At 44.0% G+C, this 20,548-nt stretch overlaps 1 protein-coding gene across 1 annotated transcript in view; it reads left to right on the forward strand.

The window, feature by feature from the left end:
- The window catches only part of oprl1 (opiate receptor-like 1), an 89,736-nt gene that overhangs the window by 5,804 nt on the left and 63,384 nt on the right, over positions 1–20,548 (forward strand). The window contains exon 2 of the mRNA XM_030423495.1: positions 1,587–1,838. Coding sequence (XP_030279355.1) covers positions 1,642–1,838 — 197 coding nt within the window. The 5' untranslated portion in view covers positions 1,587–1,641. The remainder of the gene's footprint in view (positions 1–1,586; positions 1,839–20,548) is intronic.

Raw genomic sequence — 20,548 nt, forward strand, 5'->3', positions numbered from 1 at the left:
AGTTCACATGTTGGCGTTGCTCACAGTGATACGGACGGCCACAGAGCTTCCGGTCGGGACTATCGGAAGGGCAATGATTGATGACTGCCAAGAGAAATCCAACCCAGTTGCAGAAAACACCTCAACTGGCTCCGTTTCAACGTGAAGGAGCAGTAGTACAAAGTCTGTTAGGCTGAGCCCAGACACCCTGCGAAGCAAACTAGACAAGATAAGTGAAGGGAAGTAGACCGATCAGGCCAATTCAAGTTCAGCTCCCCCTTTCACTATGACTGCCCTCAACACCAATCTAGACGTTGATCTTATGTTCCATCTTATCCCCACTTGGTAAGAAGATCCCAAGAAGCTTCAGCTCCTTCATGTGAGGCCGAGACTCGTTCCAGCAACCCTTCCATTTTCGACAATACCGTGGTCTTGACGTGGAGGTGCCAAGTCCAGTGCCTGCCTCTTCACACCTGGATGAAAACTGCCTAAGTGCTAGATGGATGTTTCCCCAGTCGACCAATCACAGCTCGACGGGGCAGCACGTGCGAAGTTGCAATGTGCTTATGTCATATTGCAGGAAGTGCAACGGCGGCAAATGGTTTCTAACACGTCTTGGAACAGCTTTTTTGCTGCCTGATACAAAACGAAAAAAGGAAAATGTGCTGTTCTCATTTCCCATGACAAGATCTGACTAATGTGATAATATTTCAGAAAAATGCTGAATACAAGCACAACACAAAATGTAGAATAAAAAAACAAGTATATGACCAACATCCATTAGTATTCATATTGATTTATTTCTCACGTGACGGAGCATTAATAGTAATTTGAGTCTGTTTGTTCCTCTCCTCATTTCACTTGCTTCAGTTTCTTCCTTTCAGTGCTCTCAATCCCTCAACTTCTCTTCTTCCTCCCCATCTTCTCAGCTTTCTCTCCTCCTTTCTCCCATTTCCCTGCTCCTCAAGCATCTTCCTCCTTCCTCGCTCCCTGTCTTCTTTTAGATCCTCCTCTTTCTGTACTTCCTCACCCTCCCCTGTTTATTCCTTTGCGTCACCCTCCCTTCTTAACCCCCTCCCTTTTCCCATCTGTCCTTTCTGCTTTATTTATCAACCCTAGCACTGCTTAAAGCAAGCTTTGTTTGCGTTCAGCATAGCAGGAAGCAAAGTGACAGTCGTGTATATATTACTGCCATGAAAAGGTGTTGGTGCAGGGTCCTCGAGGTTGGATTGGGTATAGAAAGAGTGACTTTTGCGCTGAAAATCAAGAGTATGCATCACGATTAGCTGTAAGCTTTACCTATATCAAAACCTTCCAACGTTCCAAAGGAAGTCAAGAGGTGGTTGAAATACTTTTTGACCTATACTTTATGTAAACGAGACAAAACAACAAAACATTACAAACATTGTTGGGACATGGGAAGGTTGTTGAAAGCTCAAAAACACCTTTGGTCACGATGGGACAAGGTTCCGTCTCCTCTACAGTGGTAAATGGATGCAGAAACGACAAAGAAAAGTGGCCGCCATAGTCATGATCATACACTCAACAGCGTTTTGAATTAAAATAGGTTGACTACCTTGTCTAACAAGACTTCTATCTTCTTTCAGGTGGGCGTAAACCCCCTCCCACTACCCCCACCTTAACCCCCACTCCCAGTCAAAGATGGAGTACACGGACGACTTCCTGCTGGCTGAGATCGACCACCTGCAGCTCTACGATAGGAGCAACTTCAGCGGCGACTACAACGAGACCGACGCCTTGCTGCCAACGGGAGTGAAGGCCACCATCGTGGTCGTCTACATGATCGTCTGCGTCATCGGCCTGGTGGGAAACTTCCTGGTTATGTACGTCATCATAAGGTAAGCTGGATCCTGCACACATATTATTTTGTTTCAAGACATTTCTAGGACAAAGGCAACCTGCCGCACTAGATTAAAAAACTTGTTTTTAGAAAACAATCACTCAAGGGGATCTTTGGCAGCACGCAAAACACTCGGCACGTGTCTACACATGTTTGGAAACGTGTGTCACCCTACACATGTATGATTGTGTAGATGTTATATGCGATTTCTGTCTTTTCAGTATCTGTATCTGTTGTTTACCACATGGTTTAGATTGAGACATGCGTAGGTGAACACATGGTGCAGTCATGGTTGGCCCCCAAGTTTTATACGATTGTCGGAGCCACTGTGGGTTCAACATTAGGTGCATCTTTTATTTTGTACTTCTCATGAGATATACGTACTTCAGATATTTCATGCAGATTCCCCGTCCGGTACAACAGACTGAGCAGCCAACAAGTGACTGTGAAATTACACCTTTTACTCGTAACTCCCTTTCCTGCTCACCCTTTCGCCTCAGTAAAGATGGCCGCCCGTGACTACTCGCCCTCATCAGTAGTGTCAGAGAGCAGTAGCCTCCATCCTTGAACTGCATCGGGTCGGATGAAAGGGCGGCTGATTAGACGAGACGGCCAACCACAATGCCTGCCGTCACCAAACGAGGCAGAGCGGGGCACCGGTGTTTGCTCTCATTAGCCTCTAATCTTCTGCAAAGATCCAGTGGTGAATTTTCTCTGATTGTATCAGGTACTTTTTACTCACACGGCTCCAGCTCCATGGATACTATCACGACACTGATTTATTCTACACGACACTTGATCCTGTCTCCATGCACCTGGTACATAAAAGCTGTGCTACACTGCATACATGTGTGGTGAGATGTTTTGTATATGTAGGTGAAGAAAATAAGAGGTATAAATAAGATTTATTTTTTCATTCGTTGTCTTGTGGACTCAGAGTTGCAGTCTGTGAGCTGTGTGCAGTGTGTGAACCTGATTTACCAGCAAGTAAAAAAAAAAAGGTTTTAACCGCGGTGTCACAATTTTTCCAAATCCACAGATCGATTTGACTTTTGATTGTACGATTGTGGTTCGACTTGATTTTCCATTCTTTCTCAACGTTCTTCTTCAGCCATTGTGCAGGAGATTATTGGTTTTACACCCTGAGGACTTTCATTTATATGTGTAATGTTGTAGATACAACTTGGAAAACTCCTTATTATCTCCAGTTCTCCTCTTGTGCTATTGGAATACTGAATTTTCTGCCTTAGCTTGTAACTTGTGTTGTTTCACATGTTTGATATTGTTGAATTTGTCTAGTAAGATACTACGGGGAACATGAAAGATCCAAAGTACCTCAGCCCAGTAATAAACCATGCAGTAGATATGGCACGATATCGAAATAGAGCTCTCTATCAAAAACTCTGAAATCTGAGATGATATGTATATTATCACTCTATGACTAAATTATTCTGGTTGTCAGAGACACCTAAAGAGTTTGAAAGCATGAAAGAATAATCTCAGAGTCGATGCAGGTCAGAGAACCCGCAGATCGCTTTGAATTTAAAACTGTCCAATTATCTAAAGAATGTCTGAGTCTGTTAGGCTCAATATAAAGATGATGGATTGTGGGTAATTACCTGGAATGGACCCGTATCTAATCCAGGAGCAGGTTCAGGAGCACTAGTGTCATCACAGTGGAGCCGGCTGACCAACTGACTGCCGAGAGAGAGAGAGAGAGAAAAAAAAAGGAAAATCAGAAAGAAAAATGCAGTTTGTTTCTTGTCACACCAGATGTGACATTTTTCATGCAGTTTTTAAGAAATACTCACGGCTAATAAAAAAAAGTCTGAGTCATTCTTTTGAAGCAGATGGGAAGCGGTGACATTTAACCTACACAAACACAAACCCACACACAGCGGCACACACATTTCACTACGGCGTGTTTTCTGAATTGAACAATGATTTTTTTATCCTTGAACCCTCTTTTTTAAGGGGCTTATAAAGCCAGCCGGTTCTACACATCAAGTCTTGTCGGGGAGTGTTACGACATATAAAGGAAATAAATGTCTAAAGCTGTTTGTGGCTCCTGAGGGAGCTGCACAAAGTCTGATGAATTGCCCTGGGTCATTCCATTTGAGGCAGTCTTGGTTGGGATATTGTATGAAAATGTGAAAAATGGCTCGATATTCATTTCATCTTAAGGCAAGAGAGAAGTCTTTGGTACTGTGTTTGAGTCCGGAACAGTTGCCAGAATAAAATGTTGGTAGATAATGTCGATGCGAACGATGGATACGTACAGACTTGTATGTTACACAACATAATATATTGACATTTGTACAGGGTTCTATATGTGTATGAGCTCAGTTTGAGACTGTGTTCCAACAAAGAAAATGAAAATTGACCCTAAAAAAACGTCAAGTAGAAGCATAAAGAAATGTGAAGTTTCAACAGTTTGATCCGGCTGATGTTATTCACTGCCGGAGAGCTGATGTAGCTCTGAACGCTCTTTTAACTCAGTAAAGAAGCAGCTTTGGAAATGCGGCCAATCAATGCACTTTCCTACAGTCGTATCAAAGTTGTATTGTAATAATATAATTTACAGACGTCACTCGGCCCTTCACACTGCGCTGCTTCTGCAGCTCTCTCTACAGTTACAGCCAAGAAGATTTAGTCACTTTTTTAAGCCAGATGGAAAGATGTGACATTCAACCAACAAACACACACTTCAATTACTAATTAATCAAAAAGTGTTTTCCCACATGGTGAAGCGACATGTGATGGAGGACTCAGGCTTGTGTTGCTCACGTGTAAGATGTGATGGACGGAGGCGGGAACAGTGGGAGGCTGGCATCGGGAGAAAACAACAGACAAGACTGACAAAGACACAGAGGAATTCTTGGATTATCAGATGAGAGGTTGACTCGGCTGTGAAACCCCAAATGGAGATGAGGTCGAAATGAACACAAGGATTATGTCAAATGGACTCGACCCTGTTAAAGACAAAGGGAACCAAAAATTCAAAAGGGGGGAAACGAGAGCAGGAGGGAAACATCAGACACAGAACAGTTACAGTGTTTCCCCTAGAATTCTTTTCAGGCCCGGTGGTACCCACCGAAAAAACCCTAAACAGACGAGACGCGAAAAAATGATTAAAAATCATTGTAGGCCTATATTGCTGAATGATATCACTTAAATGAAATCATTAGGCTTTAATCAAAGTTGCATGGGCCTGAAAGGCTGCAGCGTGGTGGTCTGAACCCATCTGAGCATCAAGCACATCTTTTCAATGAAAACCCTCTGGGATGGTCCTCTTTTAACGGGCGACAAAACATCCCGACACATAATTGAGATTCTATCAGTTATACATATTTTTTTTAACAAACACACAAGTTTTTTATTCATTTTATTATAACAGAGTTACATTCTTTTGACAGTGCCTGGGAAAACTAGCCTGTTGTCTGTGTTATTTTCATCATTATTGCTTACCAAAAAAAAAGAAGCTCCTCAATCAGAACAAAAGTATAAGCTAAACAACAAATTGTAAACTCACCATGGGGAGTGTGGTACAACCAAGGGCTGTATGGTTATTAAGCCATTCGGGATCCCAGCCAGATGTTCTGTGTTTAGCTGTTTTTTTTTTTTTTTGCTGGGTCAACGTTACCAGTCGGTCCGGGCCCGCGGTCACCCTTCAGACAGGGGTCAGCAGTCGGCCCGGTGTCAGGGGCAGTAACGGTCCTCGAGCAGCCCCCCTCTCCACTGCAGTCTGCCCCCCTTTCTTCCGTCTCACCTGCACCTGTCATTTTTTCTGGAGTTGCCTCTGTTACTCTCCCTTCATCTATTTTCCTCGGCTCCGGAGTCTGGCAGAAGAATTTCTTTATATTAAGTTGTCTGTCACCTGCGATATTTGTTCTTTTCTTCTGCGGCGCCATAGCTGGGTTGCTGCACAGAGGCGCTCCTAATGGAAATGATTCTTGATTTATGAATGAATTGATAGGTGGCTTATTTTTGGCTTATTGATTTTTTTTTTGGCCTGGCGGCAGGTCTCCTTGGCCTGGCGCCAGGCCAGGCCTGTACAATGGTAGGGGGAAACACTGAGTTAGAATCGAGAACTGACAGTGAACCTTCATACGAATACCAGGACAGAGATCCATCTGATGTGTCAGAGCGACTGCTAAAGCCTCGATTCAAATGAACATCTATATGTTCTGTTTCTCCTCAAGGACCCAAGGAGTCAAAGTAGCAGTAGCAGTATCTATTAAACATTTATTGCTGTTGTGTCGAGGGGTTCTAGCTCATGTGTACAGTAGAGCATCGTCAGCATCTGTTTGACATCTCGGTTTCTCTCTCCACCTTCTCTTAGTGAAAATGATATGTTGTCCTCCGTGACTCCAGAAGTTTACTGTAGAATGAGCTGAACGCTTTAGGACGCTAGAGAGAAGAAGATCTGGTACCAAGTGTACGAACGCGGTCACCAAGTCAACATTTTGGTACGATGAAAATCAGGAAGGTAACAAAAACAATAAGAAACATAAATGTACATTTTAAACTATCGATTTGTTTTGTTTTGTCCACAACAAAACTTTTTAAAAGTTGACTTTTTGAGGGAAGGAGAAGTATTGTTCTTGACTTCACCCATAAAATCATCATTTTAAATGACTTAACAGCAGATGGAAGGCACACAGCAGCTGTCCAACACACCTCTTTCTTGCAAACAAAAACAATACAAGTCAGAGGAAAAAGCCATCAAGCAGCGTTAATTGAGGTTTTTGCGCGTCTGCTGGGAAAAATCTTTTCTTTTTGCTCCCTGTTTTGCCAGACATGTTTTAGCACTTTGTCCTGACAGCGCTGCAAGCTTAGCGTGTTTTCACTCTCAGTGCTGTCAGAGAACGGTAGAGAAAATAAAAAGAGTGTAGCTTGTTGCTGGCTCATAGCGTAGACAAGAGCCACGAGCAGAGATTCCTACGAGCATCTGTTTAGTGCTACAGGCCTAAAAAAAAAAAACACACACACACAAAAAGAGAGAAGAAGAAGAAGAAGATGAAGAAGAAGGTGGACCACAGGGAGGAACATCATACTGACAGCCTGGAGACACAGAGGCAGAGGATGGCACAGTGAAGCTGTGTTCACAGGGAGCAGGTTTTATTTTTTTTGGGAGGGAGAAAGTGCTGCCTGGAGAGATTTTTGTAAAGAAAAGGGGATCTGTTTCCATAACAACGGACCAATCCACATCGTGCATTTTAGGACTTAATCAGCCCTTAGCATTTGTTCAAAGACATCAAGATGCCATCATGCCTTGGAGCAAAAAAAACACTGAAAGAAAAGGAAAAAAAAAACCCCACACGTTGTCAAATCAAGGTGTCATACGACTACGAGAGGCACCAGGAGGGTTCAGGTGAATCTCACATCTCTCCAGGTGAAGCTGTAGTGCGTCCAGGTGCAGGAAATAAAAAAAATATGATTAATGTTTGTGCAGATCCAAGGCCTGGGTGAGGATGACACACTCACTCAGCCTCTGGATGTATAAGCACTGGACTACAGCGTGGTGTGAAAGTATTCTGTTTACAGCTCTGATCTATTCTGCTTCTCCTCCACAGCGGCGGCTGCTTCAGACCTGACGTCAGTACATTAATATATAGTGCTGCTAAATGATTGAGCAGATTCAGGTGTTCTCCTCCTAGTGTAGCGTAATTGCATCAATATTAGACAACTCTGCATCTGATGATTTTAATCTCACAGCAACATCCAGTGCAGATGCAGATAGTTTGCAAAGCACAAAATAAGGATGTTGATGAAATTACACTCATCAAATATATATACTGCTGTATCTATTTCTGTATATAGATATGCATTTATGAATATTATAACACTTCTTGTTTGAGCCATGGACTAACTTTTATATTTTAAACATTATTTTCCCTGTGATTGATGTTTCGTGCCTGCGGTGTTGACTTTCACACACGTCCCTGTTTAATATTGTTTAATCTTCTTGTGTTTAAATGTCAGCGTGCCTCTTCAGCGCCGCTCCGGAGGAGTGTTTTGACACGTATCTTGTGCTTTTACAAATAAGAATGACATGTACAGTGTCTTAACTATGACAGCGCGCCGACTGGTTTTATTTTTCGTGTGCAAAGTGACATGTCGAAGCATTCTTTCAAGAGTTTTTATCAGTGGGTTGTGAAGACAAAATAAAATTGAAGGAGACACAAGGGAGATGTTTAACACCATGTGAATGAATAAAAAGCCCGTGAAAAGTAAAGAAACGGAAGATTTAAGACAGAATAAAACAATTCAAGGCAGAGGGTGAGAGCTGATACAGCTCAGTTGCGCAATTGCAGTTCATGCTGCTTCTTGACCGACTGACCGTTTTTTTTTTTTTGTGTTTCGTGAAGGAGGATTGGAGGGAAAATCCTCAGAGAGACGGAAGGGCAACATGCACAAAAGAGGATGTCAAGTAAATCTTTCCCCGTCCCTGAGGAGTGGTGTAGAACACACCTGAGCAATTAGGAGCTGTGTACTGCTCGGCTCAGTAGTCAAAACAAAACTGGATGTAGCTGTTTCTCCTGTGAATCCCCAGGTGGAAAAATGTAGAACAAAGTGGAATCTGCTGTGGAGGACGGGGTTTGTTTTCTGTTATCCTCTGTACCGGGGGAATAGTGGAGGAAGAGGAGAAGGAAAGGGAAATGATCTTCTGTTAGTGTCCACCTGGTGTTTCTCCTTCGTCTTCCTTCCATTATCTTCATTTCACTTTCCGTAGTTTTTTTTTAGAAAATACCTGTTAATTCCTGTTGTGTTGTGTGAGTGAGGTGTTTTTAGCGTGCGCTCTTCATACATGCATCTGCTGCTCTACGGTGCGTTTGAAGACCCAGCCGGTAAACATTTTATCTCAGCACGAGAACACTTGCAACACGAAAATGACCTAAATTTCATTAACAAAGCAGCGGGTCAGTTTGTGTCCATCTGCTGTGGAGCAAATCTGGCATTTGAACTGAGTTTTTTTTGGTACCACAGAGTCTAATTAGGTTGTGTGTGAGCCCTCAGCTGCACTGGCCGCTCACTTATCTGAATCTCTGATGGTAAACAAGGCTGCTGGTGAGTGAGCTGGTGAACTGTGTCCGTGGTTCATTTTTATTGTGAGGGGAAAAATACACTCTGGAAGCATTACAACAGTTCTGACCACTTTTCCTCAAATGTTAGATAGATAGAGACAAACCATAATGTATGAAATAATCATTTCACCTTGGAGGAATTGGTAACCACACGATGTAAACATCTTGGCCAAATGGTTTGAAAGAATCCATCTACGTCAAGCTGGAACGAGCGTCTTCCAACAGAGGAGGTGGTCTTTGCATTAACTATCACCCACCTACAGCGCTGTACTGTGTTCTCTCCCCAGACAGCTTAACAACCACTCTCACCTGGGCTCACCTAGCCCTAGCAACCCACATGTTCACACGTCTCCTTAACGACACTGTAAGGACACTCCCACACAGGGTTAAAAAGCCTGCAACCCCCCCCCGAGTTAGTTAGAACTGAAGAAGCCTCTTGGACGAGAGGTGAAACGTCTTTGAGAAACTGAAACAAGTCCAGTTGTCTACGATACAGTACTTGAGCCATCCACACGCCGCCCAGACTCAAACCAACAGCCAACTCTCTGTATCCGACCACTCCGTTGCCTCTCGTCTGACCCGTTTGGCAGAAAAGTTGCATTGAAACAAACCGCCTCGACTACTGCCAACTACACAACAGCGTGTACGTTCTGCAATAAGTCTCCTTAACATCGGTTGGCGCTAGTCTCGTGCCAGTAATCCAAAACATGAAAACAGGGGAAGACGGAACGGAGTGCAGACCATCGTCACTTCTGCCCCTCTCACACATCGCACTGATTCGCTAACACACCGCCAATCAGAATGTTCAATGAACAGCTAGCACACAAACAATCAGAGTATCCAATGGCGCCCAATCCTCAGACCGCCGACACTCTCAGACTTTGCAAGTTGAATCTTACCAGACACTGTCAGATTTGTTCCCGAACTCGTCCGAGTCTCCCCAAACGTTTTAGACGTCCAACGTTTGGGCCGATGCGTTCCTGCCTTTAGAGTTACTATGACCTGGATGACGGAGAACCTTCATCAACATCAACCGATCTAGCCAGCGGTTGGCCCAACAACTGAGTTTCCGGGGTTGAAATTCCTGTATTTGTCTGTAAAGTACACAATTGGAACAGCAAACGACATGAAACTGTCACCAGGGATTTGATTTCTGTCTAATCACACACGGGAAATGTCATGGTGTGTTGTTTTGACGCTCCGGGCCACCGTACTAGGACACGGTGCTCGACAGTATGTGATTTATTTGCACACTCTGTTTGGATGTTTAGATGAAACCAGAAGCTGAGCATCATCGCTAAGCATTCCGGCTTATAGTTGCAATGATAGACGTTGACGCAGTGTCTTGCTCAGCAGACGTGGCAGCTGGTGGTCATTACATTGTGCAAATCAAACCCTACCGTGTGATGGTCCACATGATAACAATCTGTCAGTCCGTTCTGTTGTTATTGTGGTGACGTCACCCAACGTAGTGAGCCAAGACTGTCCTCCTGAATAGACAGAAACATTAAACATTCATGCTTTGGCTGGGTGACATGACGCTGGCTCAATAGATAATCATGCACAGATGGTCTGTGAGAGTGGAGTCACAAAAAACCAAAACCACACACACACGCAGATTTGATTTTGACCTCTCATTAGTCAGCTCTTCAGAGGACTTCAGACTCATTACATTTATTGTGTGCATGTCCCCGTCATTCACAGGCGTCACAGAGGTCAAAACCCGCTTTGTTTCTGTTTTCATTCACAACTGTAACCTCGGGAAAGATGTCAGTCGGGCCAATAAGGTTGGAGTGTGTTGTGTGGAGGTGTGTGTTGAGCTCGGAGGTGTTACTCTGAGTTTTTTTTTTTGGTGGAAATAGATTGAAGCAGAGATGGGAACAAAAGCGAAAATAGAAAGAGGTCAGTAAGCAGGGAGAGCGATACAGCGCGAGGCAAATAGAGGGCAAAGTGAAAGAGATATGAAATGAAAGAAAATGAGGGCAAAAGAGAAGCGGCGTCCGATGTCACATTATCTGATATCCTCCCATTTGTTATCTCCATGTTATCATACCCTGCATTATCGTCTGTTTTACTCAAAGTGGGATCATAACTGGCAGAATAAACATCGAAGAAGACTTGAAACTAGAGATTGAGACCCTAAACTCACGAGGAAACTGTTTCCTGAGGTCATAAATCAAGAGATAAGTTGGGTCATTTTCACATAAGCTTACTTGCAATCTGATTTCTTTTTGAAACCAGTGGAGTGGCCCCCCTGCTGGCCAAGTAGAAAGATTGCAAGACACTCTTACCCAATCCCAAGACCAAGACCAATCAGAGTATCCAATGGCGTCCAATCCTCAGACCGCCAACAAACTCCGACTTTGCAAGTTGAATCTGACCAGAAACCGTCCGTGCGGTTCCAAAAGCCTCAAACACAGCTAAACACACCAAACAGATTTGTTCCCGAGCTCGTCCACTGACATATGGACGTGACTTGAGGCGGTTCGTCAGATTTCACACAGCTCCCTCTGGAGCCAAAAAAGCCTTTTTTACAAAAATTCTTTACACCTCCCGGAAAGTTCCTCCAAAGAAAATCCCCCGTAATGTCGAGTCTGTGATACTTCTCCCTGATAGCAGCAGTCGCAAGAGGATGAGTGAAATATTAAAAAGCACTGAGACTCTCCAGATATCGGGGACAGTACGCAGAGTATTTATCACACACCAACATCAGAGTGATCACAGCCAGCCCGGCATTTTTTGGACCGTTGCGGACAGAAGAACGCGTCCCGTCAAGGCTTTTAGAAGCCTATCCAACGACTAAGGCTCTTATAAACTGAGCCTAGAGCCAAGTAGCAGACGGACAACATCTACCGGCTTCACTTCTCCTTTCTGCTTCTAGTGTTTCTGCTGCTGAGTGGCTGAAAGACGTCGGTAGAGGACTGCCGGTCGTGTGTCTGTGTGTTAAAGAGACGTATGAAAATGAGACCAAGAGACGCCGTCATGCAGCCGAGGGCGAGAGGGCTGTCATGTCATATCTACCAGTCCTTGACCCTGTGACCTGAATACTCTACAGATGGATTGATGTGTGTGTATGTGTGTGTGTGTGTGTTTATGAACTAAAAGTATTTGTCGAGTAAAAACACATTGACCACATTTTCATGACTCTTGATACAGATCGTATCAAAACCAAACCCGTGAAAGGACTCTTACCTCTCTCTGCAAGTGGTTCGGTCTGTACCTGCTGTGTGTGTGTGTGTGTGTGTGTGTGTGTGTGTGTGTGTGTGTGTGTGCGTGTGTGTGCCGCAGACTAATGACTGTGCCTTCCTCCTTCCTAATGACCACGGTGAAATATGAGGCCATTGACTCTGTGCTGCAAATGAATCCCACGCACTGAGAGCAGCGTGTGTGTGTGTGTGTGTGCGCGCAACAGACACCAAATATAGCTGGTGGTCACATGACTTCTCTCTCTATGACACAGACACACTGATTTGCATATTTTCAGGATGTGCTCTCTACATGTCCTTGCTGTCGCTCCTCTTTCTGTCGTGCTCCCTTTCAAGTCCAATTTTTACACCTACCTCTTTTTTTCGAGTCGCCCAGCAGGACAGAGTTACACGGGGGGGGGAAGTGGTTGTGAGCTCCCCCTATGAAATGGGGAAAAACCTTTAAGACCCTCACACGTCAACACTGATCGTCAACGGCGTTTGTGTCGGCAGGCGCAACCAGACATTTCCATGACTTGTGCTATTTGACATCTGTCTGATGGAGGTAGAAAAGAACAGACACTCAGAATTTGTTCTCAACTTCAAGCTATCAATCAAGTCATCGAAAAGAACGTACACTGTGTCATTACCTGGCCACCAGCGAGCGGTGCTTTATGGGCTAACATTAGCAACCCGCGCTCCAACCCTGCCAGTCTGCACTGATATTAGAGGAGCGGTACCAGGTGCAGGACGAGCGACTGATAGGCTATTACTTGAAACAGAATGCATCAGAGCCAAAGTACCACGTTTTATTTTATTTGAGATTTTATTGGAAATCAGGCACAAAAGACACAGATTGCAATAATCGTAAAAAATGCTGAATACAACCCCGATAACCGATCAGACTGATAATTGTTCTACTCCTACTTTAGGCGTCATATATCACCAGAAGTGGTAAAGCTGCACTGACGGCTGTGCACGCACTGAATGTGGGAACAAAACTTTTTTTGAACCACAAAGTGAAATCACAGCCTCTCGTCTGGTCCAACTGCTCCCGAAACTCAAAAGAACAACATCTTCTGTTCCGAACAATGGATGTTGAGGCAGCTGTCATACCTGCGAGGTTGTGTTGTGACGAGCGGCAGCAGTCTGAGCTGATGTGAAACCCTCTCACTGTCGAAAGAGCCTTGAAAAGTTGAATAGGGTTTGACGGTTTTGAAAGGGACAATGTCTCTGTCTGTTTTCTGCAGGCTCGTTCTGACTGCCAGCACGAATTGTTCTTTTGGCAGTCCAGATTTTTGCTCAGATTGATTTGAGGAAGTTCGGACGTGGTTTTGAAATGCAGCACCAATTCGGATTTCTACAGATGCGTCTCCGGCTTCAATCGTATCGTATTTCAGGGTCTGCTTCCTTCGGAGGAAAATTTGAAGGCCAGTTATGTCACAACGGCGTGCAAAGGCTGTCCCAGTCTGAAGGCTCCTCCAGATGCTCCTTCTTTTCCCTGTTTTTGGAGGATGCACCGCTACTATCCTTCGTGGCCTCACATATCCCAAGAGTCTTTGCGTGCCCGAAAAAGAAGAAAGAAAGAGAGAAAATGGCGACATTGCGTGGAGTAGATCCTCACTGTCGCGGGTCTGGGCGGCAGAAATCGTGACGTAAGGGTAAAACATCTGGTGACGCAACCAGGAAATGCTCCAAAGGCTAGACCGTCCCATTTAACAACGGCTGACGAGGTTAACAAGGTCTCTCTGAAGGACAGACCACAAAGGCCGAGTCCTTCAGAGGACCCTGACCCTGAATTGAGACACAGCAACTGTCCAGTCACAGTGCAGAACTCCTCCGTTGGACCAGGCACACAAAGCGACGGAGGGTTTCTGCCTCTGACTCGACAGGGATGTTGTTTGTAAGGTGAGATGATGGAGAACTGAAAGCTGCTTCACCACCGTACGTAGTTCAGTTCACAGCTGATGCCTACATTGTTACCACAGCAACCCATAAAGATAGGATGGTGGTTTCTTAAGGAGCTGTTGTGAGAAACGAAAATGATTGGACTGCAGTCTGGACGAAGCCCGGCTGTCTCTCTCTTGTTTCACAGGTGCTTTGGACGCTGCTGCAGGATGACTAAGCACCCGGAGAGACAGTTAACTGTGTAGCTGTCCCGGCATGTAGAGCAGTTCTTGGTATCGTTCTAATTTGGGCTGAATTGTAAAATCCCTCCGGACTGACTGCGGTGGATTCAGATCACCTGTTGCAGGTGTGCAGACTGGCTCCTAATTAATGAGTGAGAGCAGCTCGGGGCATTCATCTCCCAGCCAATCAGGGTGCGATGACACCCTTAAGAGAGTTGGCACCGGGGTCCGTCTGATCCTCATTCTCTACAGACCTCATCCACACAGTTCATCAGTCAGACGCTCTGCTGAGGTTTCTCCCCGCTAGTTGTTTTTTTTCTAGCACTGCAGATTTGTGAGCATTTTGTAACCATCAAAACTCACCGTGCGAGTGTTGCTTTCCTTTAATATCCCGATGCAGGTTTCTTTTGCTGTTTGTCTTAACTGAACCTCTTGATACCCGATCACCTTTCTACACCTTCAGTTTTGTCCTATTCATTTCATTGGGGAGGTAAGAGGTGCTGTAAGAAGTATATTTCAGTTTCATGATCCCCTGAAGAGCCATTTTTTTACGAGCAAGGTGGTGACTGTCGGCATTTTCCCTAAATTTATGTTTTGCAACATTTTCCAACTGCACTCAGTTTGGCTCGATATCTTTGCAGACAAGTACTAACAGATTTAGCTTCTTCCACTTCATAATGAAATGCCTTGTTCTTAATTATCTGGCTTTGTTGGTGAGGGTTTTACTGCATTTCATGCATATTTTATGTCGAAGGTTATGTTCATTTTGTGTTGCACGTGGCTGTTGGTCAACATTCGGAGGGTTGAACGGCTAATTTAAAATCATGGAGGTTTTCCATTTCTCACTCTCTTTTGCCTCCTCGGTCTGATTACTCCAAATGCTCCGTCTTTCAAAAACTAATTTGGACGTCGTTTATAATGTAAATGTAGAATATTTGTATTTGAATTCTCATCAACATGATTTGATTCGCAGCTCATGCATCAGTGCTTGCACTTGATATCTTACGAGTATTATTTCGCATATTTTGATAATAATAACTAAAGAATGGACACATCCAATGGTATGAATTTGGTCTCAGAATGTCATGATTAGTTTCCTTAATTAAAGACGTGATACTTAAAGGGATATTCCGGTGTAAGTTTAATCCATGGTCTAAATCACCGTGAAACTGTGTTGGACTCCCTCTCGAGAGATCAAGTTAGCAGACCGCTAATTTACGGAGTTTTATCAACCTCAGAAACGACCGCACGACAACAATACACTGCAGTAAATGGATCCAAATATAAACCGCCACCAAAAAGCCACAAATAATGCTCAGAACAGCACCAAACTTCAGCAACAGTACAAATAGGGTCTCAGCACATAGTCCGGGGCATCTAACCTCCGCTAGCTTAGCTGGATTTCTACTGAAAAGCTGACTAAATTTACCACTCTTCTGCAGCAGCTTCCTGTTGACGGGAAGTCCCGACGAGTCGATTACCGAGTGCAGTAGAGTTCCGTGGCTCAAGGATGAAAATGTATGATTATGACTCCATGGAAAAGCAATCAAAGTTCATATGTGTCTTACTTGCCAGTTTATAACAGTTATTATCGAGAGCGGACAGGGAAAAGAACGGAATTGAGCATTTCTAACCGCACTCGGTAATCGTCGCGTCGGGACTTCCCCGACCCGGAAGCTGATGGAGGAGAGTTGAACTCTGTTTTTAGCTTCACAGTAGAAATCCAGCTAAGCTAGCGGAGGTTAGATGCCCCGGACTATGTGCTGAGACCCTATTTGTACTGTTGCTGAAGTTTGGTGCTGTTCTGAGCATTATTTGTGGCTTTTTGGTGGCGGTTTATATTTGGATCCATTTACTGCAGTGTATTGTTGTCGTGCGGCCGTTTCTGAGGATGCTAATGCTACGTGAGCTAGCGCTCTGCAAACTTTATCTCTCCTACTCGGTGTCACAGTGTGTTAGAACATGGACTAAACTTACACCGGAATATCCCTTTAAATTGAGTTACTATTTGATAGATACCGTTGTTTCTTATTTTCTGTAAATAAAAACAAGGAAAAACCTTGTTAGCCAAAACATATGGAAATTTTAAGCTTGATAGAGACCGGGTTTCTCCTCTAAGGATCAACCTGAAGGCACTTCCTGAATGTTTCAGTCCCTCAATCTGAAATCTGCCGTTCTCCAGGGACAGTCGGGAGATATTTCCTCAGAACGTTTCTGTCGGCCGGTGATGTGATTAAACCAGCCACGTAGACACGTGACTGAACTTCGCGTCCGCCTCTCGCTCGTCCTCCATCCTCGTCCGTCACTCATGTTTCACTTGCTCTGCCTGATGCACAATCTCTTTGCATTTACAGAGAAACCTCATGCATATCTGCCCAAAGCAAGACAGTTCCAGATCAAAGGACGGAGTCAGCTTCTGTGTCCATACGGCATCTGAGCTCTCCTGATAACGTTTATCCTCACCTGCCACGTGAGGATTAACGCCTCTGAAATGAGATTGACTTTGACACCCAGTTGCTGGAAGAAAAAAAAAACAAAAAACACCTAATAAGCAACGAAAATGACAATCTGTCACCGTCTGCTCATCAAAACCAGCAGGATCGATGACACCTGTGTCATGGAGTGAACCTTCCTCCAGCTCACCTGCCAAAAGCACCATTTTAAAGCGACGCTCCGCCGAAATTGTCTATAAACCGCTGACGCGAGCAGAGAGAGAGCTGCAGGTCGAGCTTTCCCTTCGCCACTTTACGATGAGATAAGACACTTTGTTTGTCACTGAAGGCGTACGACGAGAAATAATGTTTGGCAAACTCAGACGCCTGCAGCAATAGACGACAAGATAACAGCGAGATAAAGCAACAAGATAGATATAATAAGGAAGCGTCTATCTCTGTGATAAATAAAAGGCACTTGGACGAGGCAGGTAAACAGTGACGGTGCAAACACTCGCACGATAAACTCACCGTGTCGTTCAAACGCTTCAAACTTCTCCTGGTGTAAAATCCTGAAGCTCTGCCTGCTGGAACCTGTTTTTTTAAAGGTCATTTTACTCCCTCTGTTCCTGTATGGAGACGTGATAACACCTCCACTAAGCGAGACATTTGGGTGCAGTTAATGAGAATTAAAGCACCACTCTGATGCTAATGAGGAGCCGTATGTGACAAGAAGTTCAGGCAGGGGCTTTATCTTATTTCGCTCTTCTCCTCAGTTAAAGTTTGAGTTTTATAACGGACATATGGACTGAAATCAAGTCATTTAACTGAATTCAAAGTGAAACCATTTGCTTCAGCCAACACCTTCCTTTCTCTTTCATTGCCTGTTGCTTTCATCCGTCTCCTCGCTCTCCCTCTCCGACGTGTCTTCAGCGAGGAGTAGTTAGCGGCAGTAATTTGCCAAAATTGGCTCGATCTCATTTGCTTTTTTTTTTTTTTTTTGCTTTTTCTTTGCTTCATTCTTTGATTCTATTCCCGATCCTCTCTCTCTCTCTCTCTGCGACTCTCTCACCATATGTTTATCTCTGGCAGGTTTTAACTGTGTAGTAAAATGAGATTGGGTTCATTATCTTTTTTAAACTGAGTTGAAGTGAATTTTGACTGACTGAAGTGGTTTAGTGGTTGTAAGAGGTCTCGTTTTATTCCAGGATCAGTTTTCTCTCGTTTATTCGAAGTGTGTGCTGAATCTGGACCTGTCCAAGCTGCAAGATGTATATTTAGAACATATTTAAAATGACAAATAACTTTCAGGTTCTCCGAGCAGGGTAAGCTAGCAGAGCTTCACTCGTAGTTACGATATCAAGGAAACTCCTTTTTTAAATCACAGTATTGAGTCAAAGCAGCCAATTAAACACCATCCAGATCTACTGAAATCACTGATCGATGCTGCGTCCTGTTATTTTAAGGTGAGATCGTTACATGTCTGCTTTAATCTCTCCGTTCTACTCGACCGTCAGCGTGTTTTTCTACAAAGGTTTGAGAGCGAGAGAGAAAAACTAACAGCGTCACGTACGCGCCGCTTTGATGACTGAAACATATCGCGGGTGAATTCAGCCGTCCAGCTGTGTGAACAGTTAAAACATTATCAAAAATTCGTAATAATATATAATTAAAGAGAGTGTGCGCCGCTCTGGTTTAAATCTAAAAGCATTTATTAAAGACCAGCCGGCACTAATTCTCCTCATGAGGAGAGATCTCCTTTTGTAAAGTTACATTTCAGAGTAAAAGGCGTATTTTTTTCTATTTTGAAAAAAATCAATTCAGACTTGACATGAAGTATGTATTTATTTTTTAGGGAACATTGCCCGTCTCTAACTTTTAATTCAGTCAGAATAAAACAGAATCAGGCTTCAGAACAAAATAACAAAGAACAATTGCCTCGATTTCCAACAGAACAGCACAAACGGATACTCTCACGACAAAAAGTTGAGGTTATTTCTGGACTCCTGCACTCAGTTCATACTGCGTGAACATCTCCTTCACTCTTTAACATCTTGCGAGTGCGGACTTGACATCTGGAGCGTGTGCTCTGCATCCTCGTGTATTTCCTTCTCTGTCAAATCAATGTGAAGCTGATTGGCTGTTAAAACTGGACCGGAGGAGCCGTGACACATCGGATTGCTGAGGAGGAAAAGAAAAAGAGGGTAAAAGAGAAGCTAGTCTTGTTCATTATCCATTTTTTTACGCTTTGATCTTCATTGTCATCTTCATTTTCCATCGCCGCTCCCCGACTCCTCTCTTTGGTTTTTTCTGTCCTCTCTCTTCTTCGCTGCGGGTGTTACGTTAATGAGAACTGTGGACTTCATGAGCCCACAAAGGACGAAAGGAGGGCGCTCTTCTTATTTATGTTCATGTTCGTCCTCCGTTACACAGTTTGTGTACATGTGTAACACATAACAGCGTGAATGTGAGTCCAGAACACTCAGTCTGTGTCACTGTGAGGACACTTCTCTGGCGTAAGTGAGACATTAGTCACAAGACACAGTTTTAAACTTGCTTTTCCTATATAACTGCTCCTGTTGTTCAACTGTCTGACATCCAGACTGTTGGTTTCCTGGAGAACTGAACGTCTTCATGATGTGTTATTGGTTTCCAGGCCGCGTCTAAAGTAAATATGATTCCACGTTCCACTTCTCTGTCGTTCGTTCTTTCGTTCATTCGTTCTCACAGACGAGTCGCTGTGTTGTTCACTGTTCAGTTGTCAGAGTGGTGAAGAGGACTTAGAGCCAGCCAATCAGATGCTGAGTCTAGGACACTGTCATCGAATTTTAGCCAATGAGAAACAGGAAAGCATGGCAACCGTTTCCATGAAAAAGAAACAAAAACATTTCATTTCGTTCGTAGCTCATTGTTCTCATTCAGTCAGTCAGTCACGCTTGGCTTACCTTCAATACATACAATTTAATGTCAAGGTGAATATACACATGATCTGTTATATTATACACGTTGTACCAGAAACGCGACTGAACCAACGAACGATATGAACAATTCTTGTTGCCGAACTGACTGACAGGAACTGAATCTCGACATCCAACAATGAAATCCACCTCTGGTCTTAAGAATCTTTGGAGATTGGAGTAATTTGTAATTGCTGTGTTTTGTCTGATATTTATTTTATACGTATGGTTACCATGTCTCAACACTGTGCTCGGTCTGCTTAAGTTAAGGCACAAAAATCTCTTCCTTAGGATCAGGGAAAGATGGTGTTTTGCTTTCAGATATTTGGAGATGTCCCCAGATATCTCACAGTCAACAGTCACTGGTTTTGACGGCTTCCTCACCTAAAAACCAGCTGTAGCTCCCCCACAACCCCCTGATAAAATAGCTTGGCTGCTAACCCTTAAAACAAACCTAAATGTAAATGCATCCGAACAGTCTTACAGAATCATTCAAGCAGATGTTGAAGATCATCATCAATGAAGTGTGGCGTCTAACATCTGCACGGCTGAAGTCACCTCGAATAGTGGGTTAACTGTTTGCGTCAAACTGTATTACATAAGATCATAGTTTCTTTTTCACGATCTGCTCTGATGCACGAGGTGAGCAGGCGTCAGCAGTCGGCCAAAGAACAAGTGTTTCACCTGCTGAATATGGCGGAGCAACATGTGGTTTGGCAGAGATGCATCATTACTTCTCACCAGCAACAGATTGGATTCGCCTGGGAGGCAGATTCTTCACACACACACACACACACACACACACACACACACTGACGCAGAGTCTTGGTGGGGTTAACGGCGTGTGCAATCATCCCCGCCCTGGGCCTCCGCGAGCCATTTCCCTTAATGAGGGCCTCAGATGGTGAAACAGAGCC

The sequence above is a fragment of the Sparus aurata genome, chromosome 7 (genome assembly GCF_900880675.1).
Source record: "Sparus aurata chromosome 7, fSpaAur1.1, whole genome shotgun sequence".
Classification (NCBI taxonomy): Eukaryota; Metazoa; Chordata; class Actinopteri; order Spariformes; family Sparidae; genus Sparus; species Sparus aurata.